Source organism: Lissotriton helveticus, chromosome 11 (genome assembly GCF_964261635.1).
Source record: "Lissotriton helveticus chromosome 11, aLisHel1.1, whole genome shotgun sequence".
In the NCBI taxonomy this organism is placed as follows: domain Eukaryota; kingdom Metazoa; phylum Chordata; class Amphibia; order Caudata; family Salamandridae; genus Lissotriton; species Lissotriton helveticus.
In genome coordinates this window covers 596507136-596534409 of record NC_136072.1, presented here as the reverse complement: position 1 = coordinate 596534409, position 27274 = coordinate 596507136, and the positions used below count along the sequence as shown (strand labels likewise).

The 27274-nt window shown below is 44.9% G+C and overlaps 2 protein-coding genes across 3 annotated transcripts in view; one reads left to right on the top strand and one right to left on the bottom strand.

The window, feature by feature from the left end:
• Window positions 1-27274, bottom strand: part of RASA2 (RAS p21 protein activator 2) — a 555017-nt gene that overhangs the window by 118743 nt on the left and 409000 nt on the right. For both annotated transcript variants that reach the window (XM_078666395.1, XM_078666396.1), the window contains 3 exons: window positions 23075-23149; window positions 20838-20961; window positions 12460-12566 (listed from right to left, as the gene is read on the bottom strand). In XM_078666395.1, the coding sequence (XP_078522521.1) occupies window positions 12460-12566; window positions 20838-20961; window positions 23075-23149 (306 nt within the window). The remainder of the gene's footprint in view (window positions 1-12459; window positions 12567-20837; window positions 20962-23074; window positions 23150-27274) is intronic.
• Window positions 18645-27274, top strand: part of LOC144791664 (zinc finger MYM-type protein 1-like) — a 30081-nt gene continuing 21451 nt past the window's right edge. The window contains exon 1 of the mRNA XM_078666397.1: window positions 18645-18822. The gene's annotated coding sequence lies outside the window, so the exon portion shown is untranslated. The remainder of the gene's footprint in view (window positions 18823-27274) is intronic.

Below are 27274 nucleotides of genomic sequence, written 5' to 3'. Positions count from 1 at the left end.
TGAGCCTCTCCCTAATCAGCTTGGTCCCCTCATCTTCAAGATAAAGGGGACTGAGATGTGTGCTTTACCTTGCCTCCCCCACCTGAGGGGTGAGGTTGGCAAAGATAGGCACACCTCTCCTCCTAACTTGGTTTTCCCACCGATTCGCCCAACCAAAGTGGGGGACAGTAGAGGTGGGAGAAAGTTACTGGGGACAACAAAAGGCAGGGACAGCTTAAAAGAGGCAGGCCTTTGAAGATTCCCCTTCGTTGACCCAGCCCATCCTTGGGGAGGAGGCATGACACCCCTGCCCAGGATGGGCTTTGTTGCTGGACCCAGGGAACCGAGGCCTCTACGCAGGGGTCCAGAAACCAGTCTGATGGTGGCAAATGGCAGGTAGCCATCCAGGAACCACACCAGGGCTGGTCGTTTTTCAGGGGGCATCTTTAAGATGCCCCCTGAGTGCATTTTACATTAAACCCCACACTGGAATCAGTGTGGGTTTATTGTGCTGAGACATTTGCTATCAAACTATCCAGGTTTATGTAAAGCCATTATGGAGCCGTGGAGCTCATAATGACCAACTCCCAGACCACGTACTTTATGGCTGTACTCCACTTACAATGTCCAAGAATGGACTTAAACACTCTAGGGGTACAGTGCTCGTGCAACTGGCACACTAACCTGTGGCCTGGTGCACCCTGCTAGAGGGGTGGCTTACCTAGGCCATAGGCAGTGGATTGCAAGCATGGCACACAGGGATGTGTGCCATGCAGACTCTTCATTTTTCTCTGCACCAAAACAAGCAGCCTGCAATAGCAATGCGTGGATGTTAAGGTGCAGGGCACCTAAATGTGCCACAATAGGTGCTGCAGCCCTTAGAGGCCTTTCCTGGTCACAGTGTCCTTTGTACCTTTTACCAGGGGCTTACATGTGGCCAGAGGTGTGCCAATTGCGGGTACAAAGGTACAGTTTTGGGAAAGAACACAGGTCCTGGGAACCTGATTGGCAGGGACCCAGGGCACATCAAGTCAAGTTGCATCACATGTCAAGCAAAAAGTGGGGGGTAACCATGCAAAAAAGGGGCACTTTCCTACACTAGAGTTCATATCAATGAGAATATTGAGATATTGGTGTTCTCAAACAACATTTAAAAGATCATGATTTGTTACATGTTTTTAACAAATATCACATTATGTGCCTTAATTCAACTACTTTTTTTTTTTTTAGAGCTTTTGATTATATCAACACTAAATTGGGGAATCATTCTAAAATCCTTTTTCCACACGTGAGAACAGAGTGAGAAGCCTGGGGGCTATCAGGGGTTCCCCTGCTCCAATTGTGACAACTGCAGTATATTATTTCGGTTGTTCCATTAACCACCTTACTACTGGACTAATAACTAAACAACAGGTACAATCTTTTTTGCAATTGATCCTCAAAGTAGAGAAGTAGAGCAATCCTAGGTTACTCGAGGGAAAGGTGGTGAGTGTTAGAGACACAAGACATAATAGCGTGCAACAGTGAGAAAGGTCCTGACAGTGCTTTGTCTAAAACGAGAAACTACTTTAATCAGTCCACAACGCTTAAAAACGACAAATAAACATATGAGAATACAAATAAACATACTAAAATAAGTCAAGCGGGCCCATTAGCAGTTTAAACAAGTTACTATATTAATGTTCCCACTGTACTTGCCTATGTTTTAGCTTGAATGGCTGCCCAAGAGAGACGCAACCTCGTGGACAGCTCTCTTGAACTGTAAGAGCTGGTGCAGCCAATTAAGAAGCGCATGCAGATTCAGATTAGCAGACAAATGGAGTGGATTGATGTGCTCGACAGCAGGTAGACTGTCATAGCAAGGATTAAGCAACTGTGGCTTGTTGTGGTCCTCCGAAATTCTCTGCAGCTTTGGACACCGTGTATTCAAATAATCCTGCCCCTCTTGCTGAACCCAAGATCCTCCACCCAAACAAGGTCACTATCCCACACCAACACATCAATGGGGTCCACACAGGAAGAGGAAATCTTCCTCAAGAGGGAGTCTTCAGCAGGCATACTTAAGCTAATCCATGATGCCAATGAACCAGGATCCCAAGAGCCACAAAGCAGCATTGATAACAAGAGCCCAGATTTGGGGAACCAAATGCTCCAGGAGGTGGGAACAAACTAGCCAGTCACAGTTGGGTTACTCTGCGCCTAGGGTCACAAACAAGGAGCCACAGCAGCCAGGATTTTCTGCACACAGTCTCACAAACAATTTCTCTAAAACAGCCATATGGATTAGGTGCGGTCTGCAGTCAAGTCCCTTAAACCTACTAACCTTACTATGACTCCTGGCCCCAGGAGGTGGGCAAAGTGATCTCAGTGACATTAGTGGGCAGACACTATGGAGTTCGGAGACTGTGGAAGTTCACAACAGTGGCTGTGAAACTGGTCTTGAGAGTTCAACAAAGTTGTAAGAAGTTGTTGAACAGAATCCCCCTACAGAAGCTCCCATGCCTAAAGGGTCTCACTGGGATGCAATCTCCTTAACTGGACAGCTTTCCCCAACTGCAAGGTAACTCCAGTGCTCTGTCTCTGCAGAGGTTAGGATTTCTCGTGCAAGGGCAAGCCACAACACCTATAGTAAAATCCCTGGATTCTCCAAGTCTGTGGGCAACTAAGCAAGGAAGGAGGGTGTCTTGGACCCGTGACATGTAGCTTAACCATCATTCAGATAGAGTGATATGTACTACTTTTAAGGTCGGACGTATCCTGGCACCCATTCACTGAGTTTGTGCCCTCTTCTTGTACCGGTTGACAGGCAAGAATATACATTTCTGCAGCCTATTCTCAATTTAAATATGTTGGATAACTTCTGCATTATGTCCTAGGCAGAAAACCTGACCTGTAGAATCAAAAGGAAGAGGATATGGAGTCTGTATGCCCTGTGAAAGTGGAAGAACAAAGGACACAAAAGGAATGCAGAGAATGCTTCAGTAGCTGCCACACAAATCTGTCAGGGTGAACTTGGTGGGGCAGGGAAGCAAGGGAAGAAAGTCACATGGGAGTATCTTTGCACATCTAATGTGCTTTCCTCCCATCCTCTAGTTGCAGATGTCTGTTGTACTTCAAAATAGGGAGACTAGGGGATTTCCAGGCAGTTCATAAATACATAGAGGTTTCAAAATGGATTAGTGTCCCCAAATAGAGAACACTAACCCCACAGTATGCATGCAAGGCACAAATGCATCTTCCTTCTATATCCCACATTGATAGAGAAAAGATCCCAGCTGAGGGCTACTAGGCAAACTTCTTACCAGGAAAGGGCCAATAAGCAACTCTACCTGAAGGCACCAGGAAAAAAGGCTTTCCAATATGGTGAGTCGCTCACAACATATCCAAATCCTTCATGCCTGGTGCAAATACAATAGTCATACTCAAAAGTGGGGTGCGCTTTCTACCTCAGAGCCACACTCTGAGGTCTCAACATTAAGTGGAGATGTCCACCACACATGCTTGATTTTTAGGCTCATGGTGGTACGCAGTGAAAACATGCAGAGACTCACTAACATGGAACACAAGACAGGGGTGAATGCTCTGCAGACAGGAGAATTTTCTATCCAAACCACATGTGTAAGTGGGCCTTAATCTTAAATATTCAGGACTAAGCCACACCTACTTACAGAAAAAGAATCATGTTGTTGGTGAAGCAGAAAACCAGGGACAGGCCTGGAGACACTGTGGATTAGCTCAATATCTCTCTTTGGAAAGGGCTGAAGACCTGTTTTGGTGAACAAAAAGCCAAGGAAATAGATTGCCCACTACAGTTGCTTTGGAATTAGAAGACCTCATGGGTATGGTTAACGTATAGTTATTATTTCTTGAACCCTGCCTCTGGTGAATGACAGGATTTCTAAAATGCTTAAGTGGAGTACTGCACGTCTCAAAGGATATTTCATGTATTTTGACTGCCGAAGTTTGAGCAATCAGTATTACCATATAATGCATGTGATTCTGAAATCCATGTATAAAAACCTGTTTCTAATTTCTTTAGAATTGGCAACTTGTGACACACCCAGTTACCTATTTTAAAGACATGACATAGCCGCTCAACTGTAATAAGCTATTACAGTTGAGTTTGGACGTCACAATTCCTGCTGCCAGACCTAGCAGCCGAGGGGAAAGGCAGGTCAGGCCACGGAGTGTAATTAAAGTGGCTGTTTAATGAACAAAACACTGCTTTCCTTTCTTCCGATTGGTTTTTCTAGATGTACAGTAACAAGGAGACCGGACATTTATGGCAACATGTATATTTTTTGCACTCCCTATGTAATTATAGAAGAGTTGGAATCATTCAAAATGTTTCTACACATTTCAAGCTACTGAACATTACTTTTAAAACTGATTAGCATTAAACAGATTCTAAAATCTTTTTGCTACAAATATCTAACAGCTTGTTTTGATGTGTTTAATATTTCATTAGAGATTCTACTTTTATTCTTCATGTTTGCAAACATGCTTTCTCTTTCATATGGAAAACCACACCAAGGATTTTAGTGATTTATGGGAAAGCTGATGGGGAGACCATTATTATATGGAATAAATAACCTCCACCATACATTAAAAGGATATTGCAGGTCACCTCGGAGTTCCATAGCCTTATAAAGGAACTCAGCCTTGTTTCTCTATATGATCATGGAGATTCTCAGTGACTTGCAATATCATATTGTAAGAAAGGGGGTACTTTATTCCATATATAATCTTCTATCACTATGCTACTAGATTGGAGATGCACTACACAACAAATGAATCAGTATTTTGTATGGAAATCGTACTACACACCCAATACAGTCCTGATATGCCATAACTGGATATTATCAGACATACAGCGGCTAATTTCCACCCAACAGCTCTCATTAAACAAAACAAACAGAAAACTTATGAAAAGAACACATTGGATAGGCCCCTGATGCCCTCATGCTCACAATACAACACCACAGCCACGTACCTGGTAAAGGACTGCCAAGTCAGCAGAGCCGGCACACACACCACACAAAAATACATAATACATACATTCAGAAAAAGGATGAGTGAGCATACCACAGCCCCAAGCGTGCCACATCACATCAAGAATGGTATTCGATTAGTGATGCCTGTCTAGACTCATATACACAATTATAAGTTGGAGCTTTAGTCTACTTGACTGTGGTACTTAACTGCTGTTGAGTTTAGCTATTAATTCAATACATTGAATATTTAAGATAATTGTGGAGTAGAAAAAAAAATAAGGTAAAGTGGGAATTTTCCAGTTGTACTTCATTCTCTACAGGCAAAATTTCCATTTTTTGCACTGGCATTGCAATCAAAATTGCTATTGACATGTAAGTCTCAATGACTCTGCTTTAGTTAAACATTAACCAAGTGAGGGTGTACGTCAACACTACCGGAGAGAATTGCAAGATCCAAATAATAGACACAGCTTTGAGAGTTTATGCAAAGGTCTATAAATACTTCAAAAACACATTCATGAACAGTGACTGCACCATAGGAATAAATAAAAACTACATAGTCGTGGCAAGAAATCAGGGACTTAAAGATTAAAGGTACAGTATTGGTTAATATTTTTATTATAAAACATCCTTATTGTGTCATTAATTCCCATCATTTATCTTTGAAAACTGGTTCATATCACCCAAAGCACAAGTTAGTTGTGCAACGATATATCTGTAAAAGACATTAGTTAGTGATAGATTCCTTACCTTAGAATATCCCCAGGCATCAGATTGGATCCGGAAAGTTTTTCGTCAGTAGTACCCCTACGCGTCGGTAGGTGGCGTCGTGCAGCTCAGCGTCCGTCGCTGGCATCGTAAGCGCCGAGATGACGTCACGAAGACTGCTTAGGCGCCACCCATGCATGCTGACGTTAGTTCTGTGCACGACTTTCTGTGCCGGGAACGCAGAGCCATGCAATAAACTGACAACTGGTGCCATGAAACTAGGGCCCTGAAAGAGATGACCTTAACCCTAGAAATCAGTTCGCAGAACAGCGAGGATGGGAGGGGCGGTAAGGAATCTATCACTAACTAATGTCTCTTACAGATGTATCATTACACAAGTAGTAACTTGTGCATCTGAAAGAGACACCGTAGTGATAGATTCCTTACCTTATAATAGATACCCAAGCAATACCAACCCCGGAGGTGGTTCTGCGAACAGAATTACACCAGAAAGTCAAAGAGTACAGAACGGCCAAAGAAGCAGTCTCTCCGGACTTGACTGTAAAGGCAATAATGCTTGGTAAACGTGTGCAGCGAGGCCCACGTAGCCGCCTGACATGTCCTGCAAGGGAACGCCGTGCCCCAAGGCAGTAGTGGCTGCAATTGCCCTGGTAGAATGGGCACGCAGCCCCACAGGAGGATCCTTCTTGGCCAATGAGTAACATGCTTTGATGCACAGAAGGACCCACCGAGAGATGGTTTGTTTGTGCACGGCCCGACCTTTTTTGGCTCCCACGTAGCCAACAAAGAGCTGGTCATCCACCCGGAACTGTTGTGTGCGCTTCAAATGGAACGAGAGCGCACGTTTTGGGTCCGTACGGTGGAGCCTCTCTTCCGCTTTTGAAGGATGCGGAGGCGGAAAGAAAGTGGGCTAAGTGATGGTCTGCCCGATGTGGAAGGGCATGACAACCTTTGGCAAGAAAGAAGGACGGGCGTGCAAAACCACCTTGTCCGGATGAACAGAAAGGAAAGGAGGTTTCGAAAAAAGAGCCTGGAGCTCACTCACTCTTCGGGCAGAGGTGATAGCTACCAGGAAAGCCGTCTTTAGAGTGAGAAGACATAATGGACAGTTATGCAAGGGCTCAAAGGGAGCGCACATCAGATAGGTCAAGACAAGATTTAAGTCCCATTGAGGAATTATGAAAGGCACGGGAGGAAACGTGTGTGTAATGCCCTTGAGGAAGTGGTTAACAACAGTGGACTTAAAAAAAGAAGGCTGCTCTGGAAGCTGTAGAAAGGCGGGGATGGCCGAAAGATAACCTTTGATAGTGCCCAGAGCAGAGCCCTGCTGGGCCAAAGAAAGAAGAAACAGAAGCACCTCAGAAAGAGGGGCAGAAAGGGGATCCACAGCCTTGGCTGTGCACCATGCCACAAACTTTTTCCACCTGCAGGCGTATACCGTCTTAGTGGAGGGATGCCTAGCTGCCAAAATGACATCACAGACTTCGGGAGGAAGATCGAAAGCTGCCAACTCTTACCACTCAATCCCCAAGTATGGAGGAGGAGGCTGGACAGGTTTGGGTGGAGGACTGTCCTCTGCTGCTGCAATAGAAGATCCTCCCGAAGAGGCAGTCGGATCTGGGGATCGATCGCCATGCTGAGTAGCTCGGGATACCACTATCTTTGTGCCCAATCTGGAGCCACAGGATGACTTGGGCCCGGTGCGCCGAATCTTCTTCAGCACTCTGGGCAGAAGTGGTATAGGCAGAAAGGCATACAAGAGACCGCAGCTCCACTTGCGACGAAAAGCGGTGCAGAGAGAGTGCTGCCTTGGAAATTCCAATGCGCAGAACTGATGACATTGTGCGTTCTTTTTGGTGACGAACAGATCTAACCAAGGCTCTCCCCTCCCCACTGCAGAAAGAGACCTTGTGCCATGTCAGAGTTCAGACGTGATTCGTGATCCATCATGCACCGGCGGCTGAGTTGGTCCGCCCTACCATTCAGAGAGCCTGCCAGGTGTTGACCCACCAAGTTAATGCCTTGATGTTCCAGCCATGTCCAGAGGCGCAGAGCCTACTGACATAGGGTCCACAACACCACCTCGCCCTGTTTGCTGCAATACCACATGGCGGTGGTGTTGTCCGTGAACACCTGCACCACACTTCCCTGGACAGTGGGAAGGAATGCTTTCAGTGCAAGTCAGATCGCTCGAAGTACCAAAAAGTTGATATAGAGCCGGGACTCCGCCAGAGACCAGACGCCTCTGATCTCCACCTCTCCCAAGTGGCCGCCCTATCCCAGGAGAGATGCATCCATCACCACTGTGTGCTCCGGTTGGGGAAGGGAGACGGATCTGCCATTGACCCAATTGCGATTCGTGAGCCATCACTGCAATTGTCACGCATTGCCCCCAGAGATCTGGACGTGATTGGACAGGTTGCCCTGATGGTGTGCCCACTGAAACTTCAGGTTCCACTGCAGAGCCCGCATATGCCATCTGGCATATTGCACTAGCAGGATGCAGGAGGCCATCAGGCCCAGGAGCCTGAGGGTCATCCCGACTGAAACCCAGGATAGAGGCTGAAAGATCGGAATCATAACCTGAATATCCCGGACTCGGGAGGATAAACCTGAAACCGCATTGAATCCAGAACCGCTCCAATGAAGGGGAGCTTCTGAGAGGGACTCAGGTGCGACTTCGGCACAGTGATGGAGAACCCCAGCCAATGCAGGAGGTCGACCGTAGTCTGGAGGTGGGAGACAACTGCCTATGGAGAGCCCGCCTTCAACAACCAGTCGTCGAGATAGGGGGAAGACTGAAACCCTTGATCTGTGCAGATGACCTGCAACCACAGCCATCACTTTCGTGAACACCCGAGGGGCACTGGTAAGGTCAAAGCGTAGCACGGCAAACTGAAATTGTTCCTGGCCTACCGTGAACCACAGGTAACGTCGGTGGGCCAGCAGAACGTGGATGTATGACGTTACAACGCAGGATATTACAACGCCTGCCTTTACAACGTGGTTTTTACATCGCAAACCTTTACAACGCATAGCGCTTAGAGGTGCTGGATAGTGGTAAGTATAATTTTCTATTCCAACTCCAGTCCCCGTGGACACTAGGGAAGGTGTTGGATAGAAAATTAAACTTATTCCCTACCCTAGAGCGCCCCCCAGCGCAATGAGTTGTAATGGTTTGCGTTGTAATGACCGCGTTGTAATGGTAGTGCGTTGTAATAGTTTCCTTGTAAAGATTGTTCACCGCAGAACGTGCATGTGAAAATATGCGACCTGCAAATCCAACGCACCATCCAGTCTCCAGGGTCGAGGGCAGCCAAGACCTGAGCCAGAGCCAACATCTTGAACTTCTCCTTCCGGAGGAAGCAATTGACATTCCTGAGGTCCAAGATGGGGCGTAGGCCCCCTTTCTCCTTCTTGGGTACCAAAAAGTAGTGAGAATAACAACCACGTCCTACTTCTGGCCCAGGAACGCGCTCGATGGCCCCCTTGGCCAAGAGGGCGGTGACTTCCTGTTAGAGAAGCGCAAAGGGATCTCCCGACATGCAGTGGAACTGAGGTGGAATGGGGGGGCAGACTCGAAGGGGATAGAGTAGCCCCTTCGGACGATTTGCTGCACCCACCTGTCCGAAGTGAAAGAACGCCAGTGGGGGGAGGTGATGTTGAATCCTGCCGCCCACCGGCGTGGGGTGCTCCCCAAAGCTCAGACTAGGAAGGCTTTGAGGTGGATGCTGCGGGAACGGAGGTGGGCTGACCTGCACGCTGGCCCCCTGTGCCTGCACGGCGGCCCCCACGTCCACGCTGAGGTTGGTTCTGCACAGGCTTCTGGCTGAACGAATGTGTAGGGGCTCCCCTTCCATGGCCACGAAAGGAACCAAAGGCAGACGTGGCTGGGCGCGTGGTGGATAGACCCAAGGACTTGGCCGTAGCCAGAGAGTCCGTAAAACGCTCCGGCGCACTGACTGCCTTATCGCCAAACATGCGAGTACCATCAAAGTGCATGTCCATGAACATCCCCTGAAAACCCCGTGGACAGCAGCCCGGCATGGCGACGTAGGGCCACTGTTGTGAAGATCGCCCTACCCAGAGAGTCCGCGGTGTCCAGCCCACACCGGATGGTGAACTGTGCGGCGTCTTTCCCCTCCGCAACAGCTTGGGAAAGTACAGCCCAAACCTCCTCCAGACACTGGGGCTGCGTCTCCGCCACTGTGTCCCATACAGCGTGAGAGTAGCGGCCCAAGAGGCATGCAGTGTTGACTGACCACAAGCTGGCAGAGGAGAAAAATTTCTTGCCAAACTGCTCTAGCTTCTTTGATTCCTTATCCGGCGGGGCGGTAGGGAATGCGCTTTGGGAAGTGGAGGCCTGGATAACCATGCTCTCCGGAGTCGGAAGGTTTGTTAAAAAGGCAGGGTCACCTGGCGCTGATGCCTGGCCACGTTCTTATCCACAGGAACCCAGATGGCTGGTCTAGACCAGGTACCCATCTAACATCCCTTAACACCTCATTGAACGGAAGCAGAGGCTCCATTGAACTTGCTGCCGGCTGAAGAGCTTCAGTGAGGTGGGTGGTTTTGAGAGCGAACGTAGGCAGATCAAGGTCAAGGGCCTCAGCTGCTCTATGGAGCACCACAGTATATGTGGCGCCCTCCTCCATAACAGCAGGAGGAGACAGAAAACCATGAGCAGAGGAGAGGTCAAGGTCACCTGCATCCTCAGACTCCTCTGCCCACTCCTGTTCAGAATCGCACTGCCGTGCAAGAGAGTCCCCTGACCCATCCCGGTCGTCCCCCGCCTCCACCACCCGAGGCACAGGCGGCTGCGGCGGGGGAGTTACAGGAAAATACAAATGGACCAGCGGCGCCAGGAACAGCGCCGGTCTGGCTTCATGTCCCAATTAGGGTCCTAACCCGGAGCAAAATTGTCCGGAAACCCAGGCAAGGGCGGAGGTAGGACGAACAGGACCATTGTGGTGCTGGGAAGGAGGTGCGGGAGGCTCTGGGGCCGGAGCCGCTGGCGGAGGACCTTGCAGCGCCGGGGCCAGAGACACCGGAGCAGGACCCTGTGGCGCTGGCGGCAAGCAAGGGCCCTCAGCTGGGACCGCAGGGCCCGAAGGCGTGCCGGCGGGAGCCCGAGGCCTGAAAAGAGGGTCCATGGCAGCACGAAATTCTTGCACCTGGGCCAGATTTGCAGACTGACCCGGATAAGGTGGGTTGGCCGCGGGACTTACAGGCTCACACGAAGCCGCGGGGGAAGTACCTTTGGCCTCCTCGTCCGGAGACCGACAGAGGGGGGGGGGGGGGGGGGGGGGGGGGGGGGGAGGGGGGAGGGGGTGCCGGAGAGCGTAAGCGCTTCTTCAACTTCTTCTTATGACATCTATTACCCAATTAAGTGAAGACTTCGACCCGAGGAGCGATGGTGATGGCTCCGCAGTCGGTCCCTCGATCGACCCCTGGACCTCGAACGGCGCGGAGACGACTGCCGGGCCACCAGCAGCTTTCAGGACCGCTCCCGCAAAGCCTTCGGAGCCATGGCATATGACCGGGAGTCATGGTCGCGCTCCAGACAGTAGAGACAAACGCCATGGGGGTCGGCCACGGACATCGTAGCGGCAGGCCCACAGGATTTAAACCCAGGCATCCCTACGTTTCACCAGGAGTCAAAGACTCAAAAAGAAGTAGAGACAAAAGTCTCAAAAAAGTCAGTCAAAAAGTGACTAGGGTACGTGCTCCAACCGGATCTGTGCTTGCTGGAGTGGAAAAAGGAAAACTGACGTCAGTGCACATGGGTGGCGCCTAAGTAGTCTCTGTGACGTCATCTCGGCGCTTACGACGCCAGCGACGGACGTGGAGCCGCATGACGCCACCTACAGATGCGCTGGGGTACTGCTGACGAAAAGTTAACAGATCCAGTGTGACGCCTGGGGATATTCTAAGGTAAGGAATCTATCACTAACGTGTCTCTTTCAGATAAGGTTTTTAAAAGGTGCATAGTACCTCAAAGTGCCAGTGTAAGGTGCACAGTAAAATCAGACTTCTTTCAGCTGGCACCCCGGCTTTGGTCACATTATACATTTTTGTAGGTGAATAGAGCTTGGACTGAATTATTGGAGGATAGGAGGAAGTGGTGCCTACTGGGTTCTTGCAAAGAATCTAGAGAATCTCGATGGTTTTAATTTCATTTCACAAATTATTCTTCAACCATATTTAAAGAGGGCAGGTGTTTAAACTGTTAGGGAAGTACCTTTTCTTTGCATGCTGGGGTGGGCAAGAGATTTATTGTTAAGACTATGCATCTCAAAATGTTGCAATCAAGTTTCTAGAATGAAGCTGTTAAACCCTCACATTTTCTTGTTTGAGGATGACTTAACTGTAATTGAATAAAGATATTTACGGTTATTTTTTTACATTACACAGAAGGCATCCGTTCAGTGGGTACAAACGGCTATTACAAATATTTATGTTTTATAATGCATGTTTAAGTGTGGTCATTATAAAAGGTAGATTAATTAATATATCTGCAATGTTAGGACTGACAAGAGCGAATTTGTATTTATTTAATGAACATTGAAGTACTTTTGTAAAGTTATTTGGCCTAATCAAATACCATAAAAATGTAAATAATAGTAAGTGAAGGTCAACAGAGAAATAAACACTTGGCTATTTTAAAATTATAGACATTTGAGTAAATGACAGGCCACTCACAGAGCACCCAAATTAGCTCAAGGTTGATTTGCTGTACAAAAACCATAACACTTACCGGGTGGTGCAGTCGTAAATGGAAAGTATGTGGCGATACTACTGCAACTGCAAAGAAACGTAGGAACACAAAGCTGCTCACAGCAGAGTACTGTACATGAGGGTCATCTGCAGAAAAAAACATGACCCATTGAGATATTTCATAGTAAACCAATTATTCACAGAAAATATTTGAGATTATAAAATGTAAAGTCCTGCACAGTTTTTATAAACAATTCTGAAAAAAAGTAATGAGTTCTTTTAGTATCACTTTTTGCAGGTCTATATTAACAAGGAACAAATTACTCACCTTTCTGGTCGATACTCTATCTAACCATAGATTCCTCGCCTTTATAGTATTCCAAAGTTCCAGGCTGGATCACATGGATTTTCAGCACAGCCCTGCACTCTGGAATGCAGCGCTGGGTGACTGCATTAACTCCACTCCACATGGGAAGTGACGGCTGTACAGGCACCACCTAAGCATGCAGATGTCAGTTTCTTTCTGGACATGGCCTGCACTCTTGGACACAGAGCCCATATACCAATTGTTCATACCAGTGGGCATATCTCTAAATTGGGGCCTTTCTAGATGGAAGAGTCCATTACACAGAACGGGAAGGGTGGTGGGGAATCTGCAGTTAGATAGAATATTCACAAGAAAATTGCTGGAGGTAAGTAACTTGTTCTTCTGAAGGATACTTTTAACCACAGATTGCGCACCTTCACAATAGACACCAAACAGGTACTTCCCACAGAGGTAGGTTTGTGGAATGACTCAGGCCAAAAAGTCCTACAGGACCAAATAGACAAAATGCCCTTCCTGTTGGACCTCAGTGTTGGGGCAGTAATACTTCATGAACCTGTGCATCAACGTCCATGTAATAGCCTGACAAATATTCAGGGCAGGCACTCCGCATGCCAGCGCAGTAGTAGCAGCCTTGGCTCCGGTGGAGTCAGTGCTCAATCCTTTAGGGGCCTGCATTTTTGGGCCAACTCCTAGCAGATCTTGATGTAGAAGGCTAGCCATCTGGATAGCATCCTTTTTTACCCAGAGAATCCCATAAAGAGCAGTTGGTGCCAACATTGTAAAATTTCAGTGCCCTTTTGGGATCTAAATGATGAGGTCTCTTTCACGGGGTGAGGTGGAGCAAAGAATATACGGAGTGTAACGGACTGGCCAACGTGAAAGGGAGTCACAAACTTAGGTAGAAAGTGGCTGAACTGAAAGAGCTTGAGGCAAACTCATGCGAAGAGGAAAATTGTCTTCTGGGTCAGGAGACAGCTGTGTAACTGGTTCAAACGAGTTACTCCTGAGGAACGTAAGCACCAGATTAAAGCCCTACTGCGGCATCACAAAAGGCTTTCGGGAAAACAAGTGGGCCAAACAATTGTGGAAATGCATAATGTGATTTAAACAAGGACAGCTGATCAAGTATCCACAAAATGCGAAAGGGCCGACAGGTAACCTTTAACAGTTCCCATTGCAGGTCCTTTTTGTGCTAGAGGCAAAACGAACTGTGACACATCCGCCAATTTGGAACGCAACAGTCTGTGATACGGGTGCCATACCAAGCCACAAACGTGTCCTATTGTCTAGCAAACAGATTTTGTAGAAGGATGCCTAGCCGCCAAGATGACCAACTACTTCGAGAGGTATATTGACTGTAGTCAACTGCCGCCGGTCAATCTCCATGCTTGGAGATGTAAATTGCACATCTGGGTGCAAGACCCTGCCCTGCAGCTGAGACAGAAGATCCTCCTGAAGAGGCAGTCTAATCGGAGGACAGATACTAAAGCCCAGAAGCTGCGGGTGCCACACTTTCCAAGTCTAATCCAGAGCTACCAGGATAACTTGGCCTGGTCATTCCTGATCTTCTTCAGAACACAGGGCAGGAGAGAGAGCAGCAGGATGGAATACAGGATCCATGCTCCACTCAAGACAGAATGCTTCTCCAAGAGGGAGTCAGCTTGGAAACCCCAGCTTGCAAAAGCTTGATAAAGTGCATTCTAAGCGGTGGTGAGCAAATTGAGCCATTGTTGGAAGACGTCTAGCACCAAGCTCTGGATGTAATGGGCATTTGTAATTTGCTAGGCGTCGCTGGATGAGTCGGTGCGCCCTGGTATTTAAAGATCCCACCAGGTGATGTACTACCAAGGTGATGCCCTGATGACTCAGCTAATTGGAGAGGCACAGGGCCACTTGGTCCAGAGCCCAGGACCCCACCCTGCTTGTTGCAATGCCAAATGGCAGTGGTGTTGTCCTTGATGACCTCAATTGATGGATGGCAGGAATGGCAGGCAGAGGCCAGCAACTTTAGCAAATTGTCATGGAAGTGGGTCTCCGCAAGAGACTCGAGTTCACTGGTCTTCCTTTCTCCCCAATGACCTCCTCAACCCAGCAGCGATGCACCAGTCACCACTGACCACTCTGGATGGGGTAGTGTGAGGTATCTGCTGCTGGTCCAAATGCGATAGAGCAGCCACCACTGCAAATCCCTTGCAGTCCCTTCTGAACCCTGGATGGAACTTCAGATCCCTTTGCAAAGTCTGCATGTGGCATGGTCAACAAGGAGGATGCAAGAGCATGTAGGCCAAGAAGCCTCAGGGCCAGCCTCACTGAGATCCGGGACAGAGGCTGAACACATGGGGATCATAGTCCAAATTTGCTGCACTTTTGATCTGGAGGGAAGGCCCAGAAGGGCACCATATCTAGGATGGCTCAGATGAAACCGAGCCTCTGAGAAGGAGTCAGGTGTTACTTCAGGAGGTTGAACGTGAATCCAAGTGATGTAAGGAGATTTGCCATTATCTGAAAGTGGTCCATGACGGACTGTGGCTAGCCTGACTTCAATAACTAGTCATCGATCTAAGGGAAGATTGGTATACCAACTTCGAAAGATGGGAAGTGACCACAACCATACCCTTTGTGAACACCTGAGGGCCACTGGTGAGGCCAAAAGGAAGCACAGCAAACTGAAAATTGTCCCACCTTGAACGGCAGGTAGAGTCTATGGGTGGAAGGACGGGAATATGGAAATACATCCAAAACTATCACCCAATCTCCGGGATCCAGGGTAGACTGACCCTGGGCCAGCACTCGCATCTTGAATTTGTTTTTCTGCAGGAAGAAATTGAGGGGTTGAAGGTTTACAAAGGGACGAAGGCCTCTGTCCTGCTTCAGGACAAATAAATATTGGAATTGCTCAGTAGCTATACATTGTTTAAAGCACTAAAGGGTGAAGTCAGTCTTCTTGACAAAGAGATGAGACCCAATAAAGAGTATATTCATGAATGATGCTTAAAGCTCACCCGAGAAGCTTATGGATCTCATCCACGTGTGGCGCCGGACAATCACACTAGTATCAACCGCTCTGCTTAAGCAGTCTGTTGTATCCATGCCTGACTGGATGATGTACTTGGATGTACTGTGGCCAGCTTAAATGTCCTGCGCCAAATTAGCACGAAGTCTTTCTGGGACTCGGCCACTGAGTTCAATAAGGCATGGGAGTAACTGCTTAGCAAGCTGCTGGCATTGACGAATGAATGGTGAGGCTAGCCGAAGACAACATTCCCCTCACAAATGACCCAATTTTTTTACTCTCTGTCCAGTGTGTAATAAGAACTTAATTGGGACTAACTCTGCTGGTGGAAGCCTGTAGTGCCAAGTTTTCTGGCTTAGCGTCACTCGGAGTGGGTCTGTATTGACGTGCCACCAGTCTGTTTCTGGTGGACGTGACACACAACAATCTAATACTTCGAAGGAAACCTGCCCAAAGGAATGGTGAGTAATGAACAGCAAGAATCCACTGTAATCCAGCGCCAAAACACCCAAGGGTATTTGTACGATGTATAAATTGCTTAAATAAATAAATAAAATAATCACTTAATAGGAAAAAAGCTTAGGTGGCATGCTTCATCATTGGGGTTCATCCCAATCCTCTACGGATTGAGGTGTGCTGCGACTTGGCGATTACGCAGGAGCACTCACTGGTGTGTTTAAGAAGGGAGGTAGGGGTAGTGGAGGAAGTGAAGTTAAAAATACCTAACTAGTGGGCCACTATTTTATTCCAGTCCCTAGTTGGTAAGGTTAAAATCAGGGGTTATTACTGAAAACAAGGACCATAATGAGTCTGATTGTCTCAGTAATAGGTAGTCAACATGTTTCGAGCCTTTCCCCTATTGGGTCTTCCTCAGCACTACACGGGAACCAGTCCTGTTAGTACCACTCCTAATAAATCCTCTAATAAGGACACACTCATACACACACACACACACACACAATGTGCATGCACCTAGTAATTAACCAAGAAAGGGGGACTGTGGGCTTTATCGCCGTCCAGCATACATGCCCAAATGAAGTCAAACAAAATAGGTAAGCAGTTCCTAACAGGGCTAGGGGAGCAAGGTGAACTAGGTTAGGGAATGTCCTCCCCTAATGGTGGGAGGAAAGTGGAATTCCTCCTTTTGGAATTAGCCAGCTGAGTGTCATGCTTCATCATAGGGCTTGCTCTTCGTCAGGTCGGTGCTGCAATACCAGACAGGCTCCCTATAAGGGGCTCTCTGGTGGAGATCTTGTATTCCATGCTGTTTGGTGCAGTGGGTGTGAGGGGCCTAACGGTGTAGATGTGTGGAGTGAAGGTCAAAAGACCGTGCAAGGATTAAAACAGACAAAACAAAACAATTGTAATGAATATGGCTTCCAACCTGGTTAAAAATAGAGGTGGCGCACTCCTGATATGATCTGTCAGGATACCGCGCTCTACTATGTGGCCAACAAGTTTCTTGCCTTAGTGTCATAAAATCTGGCTGCAATTCATCAGGACCTAACAAACGGTCTATCTACACTGCAGCATAGTACCTTAACTCCACTTAGGGACCTACGAGCCAGTTCCAAATCTCTCCTCAGAGTGCCCCAGATTAACCAGGCTAGGCCAGGAGGAAAGACTTCTCGCATCTAGCCCCTCGGCACTGAAACTTGCTTCCTATTACACTGAGACAGTGTCCGGACCTTCTAAAGTTTAGAAGGTCACTGAAAACACACTTGTTTTAAGCACTTCCCAGAGCGCCAGTACTCCTACGCCAGTCCACGAGCGCAGATACCCCTTCGGGGGGGATTCAGGAGCTATACAAGCCCGAAAACAAAATAAATACATTTTGTGGTTCTTTAGTCAATTAACTATGATAGTCCACAGAAAGCACCTCAAATGTGGTGCCTGTAAGTATGATGGCCAACCCAAGTTAGATTGGTGACTCACACCATCCACTCCCGGCAGGTTTAGACACCTGGTAATTCCAGTGTTGTGGCGTCAACCGCGAGGTCGTCAGTGGATCTACCCATACACTGCACCTAATATACATACGTTTGTCACTGAATTATCCTGTATCTGTAATAACAAAGAAAAACATAAAAAAACACTGGCCTGTCAGCAAGGCTGGCAGGTCGCAAAAGCCATCAAGAACCAGGATTATGTTACACACATATACTGTGCCGAATGTATGCTTGCTAAGGGACCTACAGGTCAGGAGCAAGCATTGCGAGTGAGCTCGGCGCTGCAACTCCTATCAATGGTGGTAAAGTATTAAAGAAAAAGTTGCACTAACCACAGCCCTTTTCCTCAGAACCAAGATCAATTGAATGGAGGCATTCCTTAGCCACTGTTGGTCGAAGAGACAGGATCTCAGAGGCAGAGTATCGCGCTGGGTCCGCAATGGAACGGGCAGGGGGCCTGGCCCTGGCACCCTCCAGGGGTGGAATGGTGCAGACGGGCTGGTCTCTGGCACGCCAGGGGTACAGCCACGCAGCTGCCATAATTTTATAGCCCGCCTCTAAGGGAGTGGCTAAGAGCCGAAAAGAAGAACCGGGGAGGGAGGGGGTTGGAGAGTCAAACAACAGAAACTGAAAGCCCTATTTCTCCACTCCACAAGTTAAAGAAAAGTTAAAACAAGGTCAGCAGGAGTAAATGTAACGTAAAAATAATACGTTTTAGAAACAATGGCAATATAATATTAAATGATCGGTGGAAGATCACCTAATCTGGCCGCCAACTGGGACAGGAAGCCAGGCACCTCCCAGCACCTAGTGTGCTACAAGGTAATGAAATGTGGTCGGGGTATGACTCAGGAGCCAGGCACCTCCCTGCACCTATAGCGCTACAAGGAAACAAAAGGCAGCAATTAAAACGTGCTTTCAGAGCTCAATCGAGCAGTGCATGTCTCTTCACAACGGAGGAGAAATCCGCTGAATTCGCAAAGCTGCCATCATTTTATAGCCCGCCTCTAAGATCGTGGCTGAGCACCGAAAAGGAGAACGGAGGGGAGGCAGACAACACAAACTGACAGCCCTGTTTCTCCACTCCAAAAGTGAAAGAAAAGTTAAAACAAGGTAAGCAGGAGTAAATATAATGTAAAAATAAGAGGTTTAAGAAACAATGGCATATATAATATTAAAAGACCATTGGAAGACCACGTGATATGGCCACCAACTGAGAAAGGGGGCCATGCAGCTACCAGTACCTGGTGCACTACAAAGAAATTAAATGAGGTGGTATGACTCGGGAGCTAGGCATCTCCCCACACCTAGAGCGCCACAAGGAAACACAAGGCACCAATTAAAACGGGCTTTTAGAACCCAATGTAGCAGTGTGCGTCTCTTCACAGCGGAGGATAAATCCATAAACAAAACATTTAAACTCACAAAACCACTGAAATTCACCAGTTCTAGTTTACTGAAGCAACTGTAACTCGCATCCCCGCCATGCAAAGTGTTATCATCAATGATGTCATTTCAGGTGTTGAATTGATATTACTGATGATGTTATAGAACATGTCTTGAGTGATGTAATATTTCAAAATATCATAAGTATGATAAACGTGCTAAGTGTCAACCACATTTCTGACAAATCAATGAAATTGAACTAAAGATATTAGCAAGTCAAAGACTTAACAGCCCTTTTACATACCTGCAATCTAAATCACGTCTGTGAAACTCGAAATCCCTATTCTGTGCTTAAATTGCTACTAGCCAGCAATAGTGCATGCAGATTCATAGAGGTTAGCAGCAAATTAAAAAATTTCTTGACCCCCCCCCCCCCCCCCCCCCCCCAACAGATTTGCATAAAAGTCAAAGGGGCCTATTCTGTAGGTAAAAAAAGACATGCATATTTACTGACATTTACTAATACATCTAGAAGTAACCTCACATTTTTTTTATTCACTATTTCCCAGTGTAGACTAACATGTCTTCACCGGTAAAATCAATGAATGGAGCTGCCTGCTACAGGGTTTACGAACGTAAATTTACTGCTAGTACCTTTGCACATGAAGGTGGAGATCTTACTTTTGTAAAGTGCAATAATAACTATTAACATTTAGTATTCTTTGAAAGCAAGTTTAAAAAACATTTTAATGTAAAATCCAAATGTTAATTCATCTTAAGTTTATTCTCTTAATGTAAAACTAATCAAATACAATATTACAGCAATTTAACTCCTCAAATTAAATGCATTTTAAATAAAGTATTTTCATATATTAATGTAATTGATAAATAATGCTAATTAACAATGATTAACACATTTCCACAATAATATTTGTATTTCATCAGTAATACACTTTGTTAGACACATGTTGAATACGTTTTATTTATTTTGTAATTTTTAATAAAAGGTTAATTTGTCTGAATGAAGCTTATTTTTAACTTTTAAAATAATTGGTTAATAATGATATATCTTTTTTTGTAAAAAAAAAAGTATATATCAGTAACAGCACCACCTATTATTTAAAAGCTTAGAAGCAGGATACACTACTTGATGAACCATTAAATAGGAAAAAAGGTGTGTTACTAACATTATCATTTTATTAACGAAGGCTTGCATAATAGTGTCACTTCATATTAACGCTTACCCTTTTCTATTCTCCCACCTGCTGCACCAAAGTAAACATGATATATTTAAGAAAGAATTAAAATTATGAACAAAGGAAAATGGAGAACAGGGAGAAGAGCAAGTGCTTTATGTGACTGCATTGCCAGTTGATAGGAAAGCTTACACAGCAGGCCATTTGCAGATAAAGTACATAAAATTAAGATTATGAGAGAAATCCCTGTCATATGGGATAACATTTTCAAGCTCTGGGCTTTCCTGTAAAATGATTTAAAAACAGTGATCTGTAAAAAGGAAAGCCCTACACTGGTTTATCTGATGACGGAGTCATCTGGTAACCTTAAGGACAAGGAGATCCAGGCAGAGTTGTGAGATATTAATGAAGTAAGATGACCCGAAGAACTGCTGGTAAAGAGCACTTGCTAGACCTCTCATATGAGAAGTCAAACAAATACAGGTAAATGCCATCAGGCAAATAGACACAAAATGCAAAAGCTAAATAATTTTAAAATGCACTTACTAGGGAATCGTCTGGAGGCCATTTGTCTCAGAGAATAAAAAATATCACACATTAAAGTGGGACAGCTCATACTTGAGTGTACAATTGCACCAAATACTTTGTCTACATAGTAGCGAAGATTTTCCTGGGGAAAAACACAGAACATGATAGTCATCATTTCAAACTTGGATTATAGCATGTCATAAATAGGCTTGTTTATCCACTTCAGAGACTGTGAGGCGAAAGAAAAGCAAATGATGTGGTAGTATGGCAAATGGAATAAACCATAGGTGCATTCAGGGAAACATATTTCACATTAAAAAATATCACAATAATGCAGCATAACAGATGGGTAGGACCACGTGTTCCTATTATTACAGAGAAAAGAAGGGTAACATTACCTAACAATATGTATGGTATGCAGAGATTTTCTGAGCAATCAAATCTTTTAATAACAGCATTAAATACCGTAATGTTTCTTCATTCTATGTTTACTAAAGCGTGAAACAGGGGCATTAAGTAAAAGGAGACAGCTGCATTGTTTGTGTACGAGATGAAGTTAGAGGATGGGTGTGACTAGCCTTATTAACCACACGTTTCTAGGTTTTATGAGTTGTTGATTTTTTTTCCACCACAATATGAGGGGTTGTGGAAAATAATGGCTGTTAACTGCTCATTCCAGTGATTATGGATTCAGCACTCATCAGAAGGTCCAAAAAGTGTGGATGAGTAATTTACAGACCAACAACTAGAGAATATAAGACTACTAAAGCCCAGCCCAAATAAAAGCAACAACCATGATTTAGTGACATCAGGAGCCCGCTGACAAGAAAGGTGCTCTCCTTTCGCAGCCATGTTGTGCTGTCTCCATCCTTGGCTCGACTGAAGGTGAATAGATCCAATCAACCACTTAGGAGTTGAGATACATTTACAAACAACTGTTAGTTACATTTTTTTCACCCTGCTATGTGGCTTTCCGGCTTGCATTTTCCCCTCAGCCAAACTAAGGGAGAAGTAGGCACACTAAATCCACTCCACAGTTTGCTGTTGGGGTTAAGTAAGACCACAACCCGGATCAAATAATGCACAACGGGATGAGGCATGCCTAAACCCACCTGGATGAGGCACACCAGCAGATGAATGAAGGATGCTACTGCGCCATCCTGTTAGAAAGTAATGTCTTTTAAAGTTAAACTCAGTCTTCCCAAAAAATCTTTCATCTAGAGATTCTGTTTTCTAAACATCACAAAAATGTTTCAAAAACAATGAAAGAAGTCTACTTTGATATTTCCCCTGGCCACATTCTCCCATTTGATGAATAAGCATGAAGAGGGAAGAGGATTCATTTCATTTAGGGATGTTTTGCACAGCAGCAATTGTTTTATCCCTTCGTCACAATCTTTTAACCCCTTCCACGCTCATGACGAGCTGGGCTCGTCATGCAGTAGCCTCCTGCTACGCTGATGACGAGCCCAGCTCGTCATGAATAATGGTGTTTGTAAAGTTCCAGCACAGGAGACAAATCCCCATAGCGTTCAAGGTGTTAAGAGACATTGAGTTCCCAAAGGTGGACTCCTACATCTGGACTAACTTTCTGGCTTTTTCAGAACTTGCTATCATTGATGCAGTTTTCCCAAGAGAACTCCTGAAATTCTTTCACAAATTACATTTTTGTATGAGCAAATTTACATATGTATGTTTCCCCATACAAAATCTACAGCCTATTACTAACAAACTTACTATTTTAAAACAAATATTTTTTTCTCAGGCGAAAATCCTTAGATTACACTCCCCCACCAATCTGGGGATGTGCGGTCTCCATTCCCATTCTGGAATGGGCATATGATCGTATCCACAGTGTGTATGTGTCTAGCAAAAATGCTGGGAATACTACCGGGTGTTTATCTATTTTGCCTGGCATTCATGCACTGGAATGCCCATTTCTATCCCCAACTCCTGAGAACTGATGCACTCCCACTTAATTTTACGAACTGGTGAAATATTATGTGGGCGAAACTCGATTTACAAGGGTAAATTCGGGTTCTTTACATTGCAAATTTGAATTTGTTCTCATAACCAACCCAATTTGTGCACTTAAGTGGAACATAGGTGTACAAATGGCTTGATGAATGAGACCCACAGCCATGAGACTATTAATGGTAAGGACTCGCTAAACATGTATTTAGAGTAGCATATCAAACACACATTGTCGGTTACATACTAAGAACACAAAAATGGAGTTTAAATTCAATACCCACCTTGTGAAGGTCTACATTATCCCCTTCTTTTAACCTTACTGGATCAATTTCACAAGGTTTTGGAGATTCGCAGATCTGAAGACAAATATTTGGATTTTTATGAATATAGAAAAATAGAAACAGCAACATCAAAATACCTGATTAGTATCATTTAATAGATAATGAATAGTGTTATCCCGTTTACAAATGGATAATCCAAAGTAAAATAAAATAAAATGTAATAAAATACTTAAGCATAACTTTACGAAATTATGGAATAGCTTGCACCAAATTGCAAAATGTGCGGATATGCAAGGTAAACAATCATTACAAATTCAAAGCTTGTTTCACATTCACATGAAAAGCATTTTCAGGACATACAATACATTAAGGATTTAGAAGAACACTTTTTATACTACATAACTGAAAACAGACAATTGCAGATTGCGGTTTGCACTCTTGCCATGCTGGGAACACCAATGTATTCGGAAATGTGAAAAGCATTCATATTGTAATGCCTGGAAGTACGCAGCATCTTTTACCTCAAAACACTGTGGAGCAATTATACATAGTATTGATTACATCTTTCCTACTGACAAAGCCTAAATATGTAGGAATTATATTTATAATGGAGAATCCCTAAGCTGTATGTCTACACAGGTTATCACGATCTTGCATTTAATTGGGGCAGTGAGGAAGGTCTCCAGTTACTTATTTCAGACACTAGAACATAATAGGGAGAAGTTGCCTTGTTCTATTCTAAAAAGCTTGAAAAATATTCTCATTTGTTTTTAATGACTTTTCCACCTGCTCTGAAAAAGGTTACGTAGACAACCAGCAACCAAAGGCATTGTGGCACAGTCTAATGTACCAGGTTAGACTGTCACAATCTCATTTTACGGCGCTTTTGGGTCATTTCATAGTTTTCCCCTAGTTGAAAATGGAACTAACCATTTCAGCAATGAAGGAAGCAGAAATGTGTAGCATGTGGCCATGAGGGAATTTAAGGTTTATGGGACTCTGGCAGGGCTTTGAGTGAAAATGTCTGACCATAATTAGCTTGGTGTAGAGAAGAAGTTCAGTTCTGAGGCTTGCTTTCCACAGTCAATAATATTAGTCAGCCAGGCCCTCCAGGATTTTGCCATTGGCAACAAAAAAAAATAAAAGCCAGAGAAATTTGATGAATGTGACCACCTCCTTGTATTGTTCCAGTGGCTCGCCACTGGGCCAATAAAAGGAGGGTCTCATAGCAGGCAAGAAAGGTGTTGTTTGTTTATTTACTCCTCACTTGCCTGCTATTTCCAATTCTTTGTTTGTAAGGCAGTTGACTCCCACCTGTTGAGCATAGCTTCCCATTCCTGCAGTCTCGGAGAAGTGAAGACTGAACGTCGGACACCGGGATATAGAAAAGGACAGGTAGGTTATGCCATTATCCCGGCCTCCTGAAAGACTGCATGCCTGCTATTGCCTACAAGATTAAAGTGGGGAGCAGATTTGGAACCCTCATCATGAATTAGTAGCTCCATCCCAGGGTACCTGATATTTTTTCTGTAGTGCAGAGTTATACTGTGTAATAAAGTAATTCTCGTTTGCGAAGAGAAACACTGGGCTGGACAATCAAGTTAGTATGCTATTACGTATCTGTTGAGTGCTGGGATAGTTGTATCCCCTACACTAACCTCCCTGAGAAGTATAGGACTGCTTGCCATTGATATCACTTAGTGCTACGTGCTGAAGGGGTTGTACAAAGTTTCTAAAGTAATACTAGGACAAGCCCCGAGACATCAGAAGCAAAAATACAATAGTCCCTGCTTGCCAATGGCTCCTGAATAGGAGCTGCCAATTGGTGGCACTCAGAGTGAGATCCAACAAAGGCCTGTTTCAACTTCCAACAGCAGAGCAAAAAGTCCAAACTTTACACTTTAAAGCACACACACCAAAATGTCAGATACAAGTTTGGGGTGAGTAGGCATTGACACCCTATTCCTAGATCAGTTGATAGACCTGTCCATGGATATAGAATGGCTCCCACAGCAAGTAGAGGGGGTTTCTTGGCTGGTACCTTAGAAACCAGGTAGAGAAGAAACTGTGATGGGCTGTGGAGCTAGGCTTTCTTTGTCCATTAACAAAGGTTTCTCCTAGATACACTCAAAGGGCATCCATAAATTTGCTTTCCAACAATTGCCCAGGAGATTCGCCACCACTGCTATCTACGTTACCACTGTCACAAATTACAAAAGTGATTCCTTTCGGCGGTTTAAGTCTGAAGGATATAGTTGGCCCAGTTTACTGAGCCATAGTTAGTCAGGGCCCAGGACATCAAAGGACAATTACCCAGCCCCTACATCTGTGGAGTAATATCCCAACCTTGGCTGTGGTCTCCCACAAGGAGTCGGACATGTACGCCGGATATGATAAGCAATTTATTGTTTGCGTGGCTACAGGAGTGTCCCGACATAGAGAGGTCAGCTGGGTGGATATTAGACTTGCATAAAGAACCAGGTTTTCAGTTTCTTTCTGAACAGCAATGAGTTATTAACAGAGCATAGCTCCAACGGGTGCGGATTCCATGCAAAAGTTAGGAAAGTTAGTGATCTACCTCCAGATCTTTGACGCTGGAACTTTGGAATCACAGCTAGAAGTTTGCTGGTAGATCGTAAATGTCAAGAAGGGTTTTATAAATCTGAATCTAGATTTAAGGTATTCAGGGCCCATCTAATACAAGACATCATGCACCAGTGTCAGAGCCTTAAATTTGACCCTCTCCCCGATGGGTAACCAGTGAAGTCCCTGCAAATGTGGGCTGATGTATTGCTTTTTTGGCACATTTAGCAGAAGGAAAGCTGCCGCGTTCCGGATCAACTGCAATTTATCCATTAGGTATTCAGGAAATCCCAGGTATAGTGCATTGCCATAATCTACTCGAGATGTAACTAATGCCTGGATGACTGCTTTCCTGGCTGAAAAGGAGAGCAGGGCCAGAAATGTCTTAAGGGACTTCAAAATTCCAAAACATGTACCTACCAGCTTTTTGACGTGAGAACAGAAAGACAGTCGATTGTCAAAGGTTATTCTCAGGTTTTTCACAATGTAAGTATCATCCTAGACAGTAAGAATCGCTGTAGGTAGATAAAGAATGTGTTTTTCAAAAATTATATACACAAAATGTCAAGCAAGTAAGGGGAGTACAAAATTATCTATTTTATACAAAGTTTAAAATATAGAAAGTAAAAACATGATGCGCAATCAACATATAGCATTCATTGTTGATAAAACAATTATCTTATTAAAAAAGGAATATATAGTACATAAGTGCAACAATTAATTAAAAAAGATTTTTTATATAATCCAATGATTAGTAGTGTGGCAGAACTTGTGTTGAATTACACACAAATTCTGCCACACTGCTAATCATTGGGTTATATGAAAAATCTTTTTTAATTAATTGTTGCACTTATGTACTATATATTCTTCTTTTAATGGGATAATTGTTTTATCAACAATGAATGCTATATGTTGATTGCGCATCATGTTTTTACTTTCTATATTTTAAACTTTAAATAAAATAGATCATTTTGTACTGCCCTTACTTGCTTGACATTTTGTGTATATCATTTTTGAAAAACACATTCTCCATCTACCTACAGCGATTCTTACTGTCTAGGATGATACTTGCATTGTGTTTTAGCCCGTCCTAGAAGATTTCATATGTCAGGGGGTCCTTGTTACTACATATATTCTCAGGTTTTTTACAGAGTCCTTTTGAGGTCCAGGAGGGGAGGCATCATCTGGCCAAATAGCCCGAAGTTTGGTGGGAATGGCCCGAAGAAGAGAATTTCTGTTTTTTCCATATTGCATTTGAGTTGAGCTTTGGCTAGCCAGTAGAAGACTGTGGTAAGGCAGATTTTAATCTGTGTGCCCTTCAGCTCAGATCCCTTACTCAAAGAGAAAAGCAATTGAATGTCATCTGCATAGGATAACACCTTCGCTCCTAATTCTTCAGCTAGAAATGCCACAGGAGTAAGATATAATTTAAGTTTAAAACCGTTGAAATTAGGGCCAAGCCTTGGGGAACACTTGTATCCACCTTCCTTGGGATGGCTGAACAGGGGGGAATCCAAACGTACTGGCTTCTGTCTACTAAAAATGATGTTAGCCAGTCCAATGCCCGCCCTGGAGGAGGTCAAGCAGCAGTATGTGGGGTACGGTATCGAAGGCCGG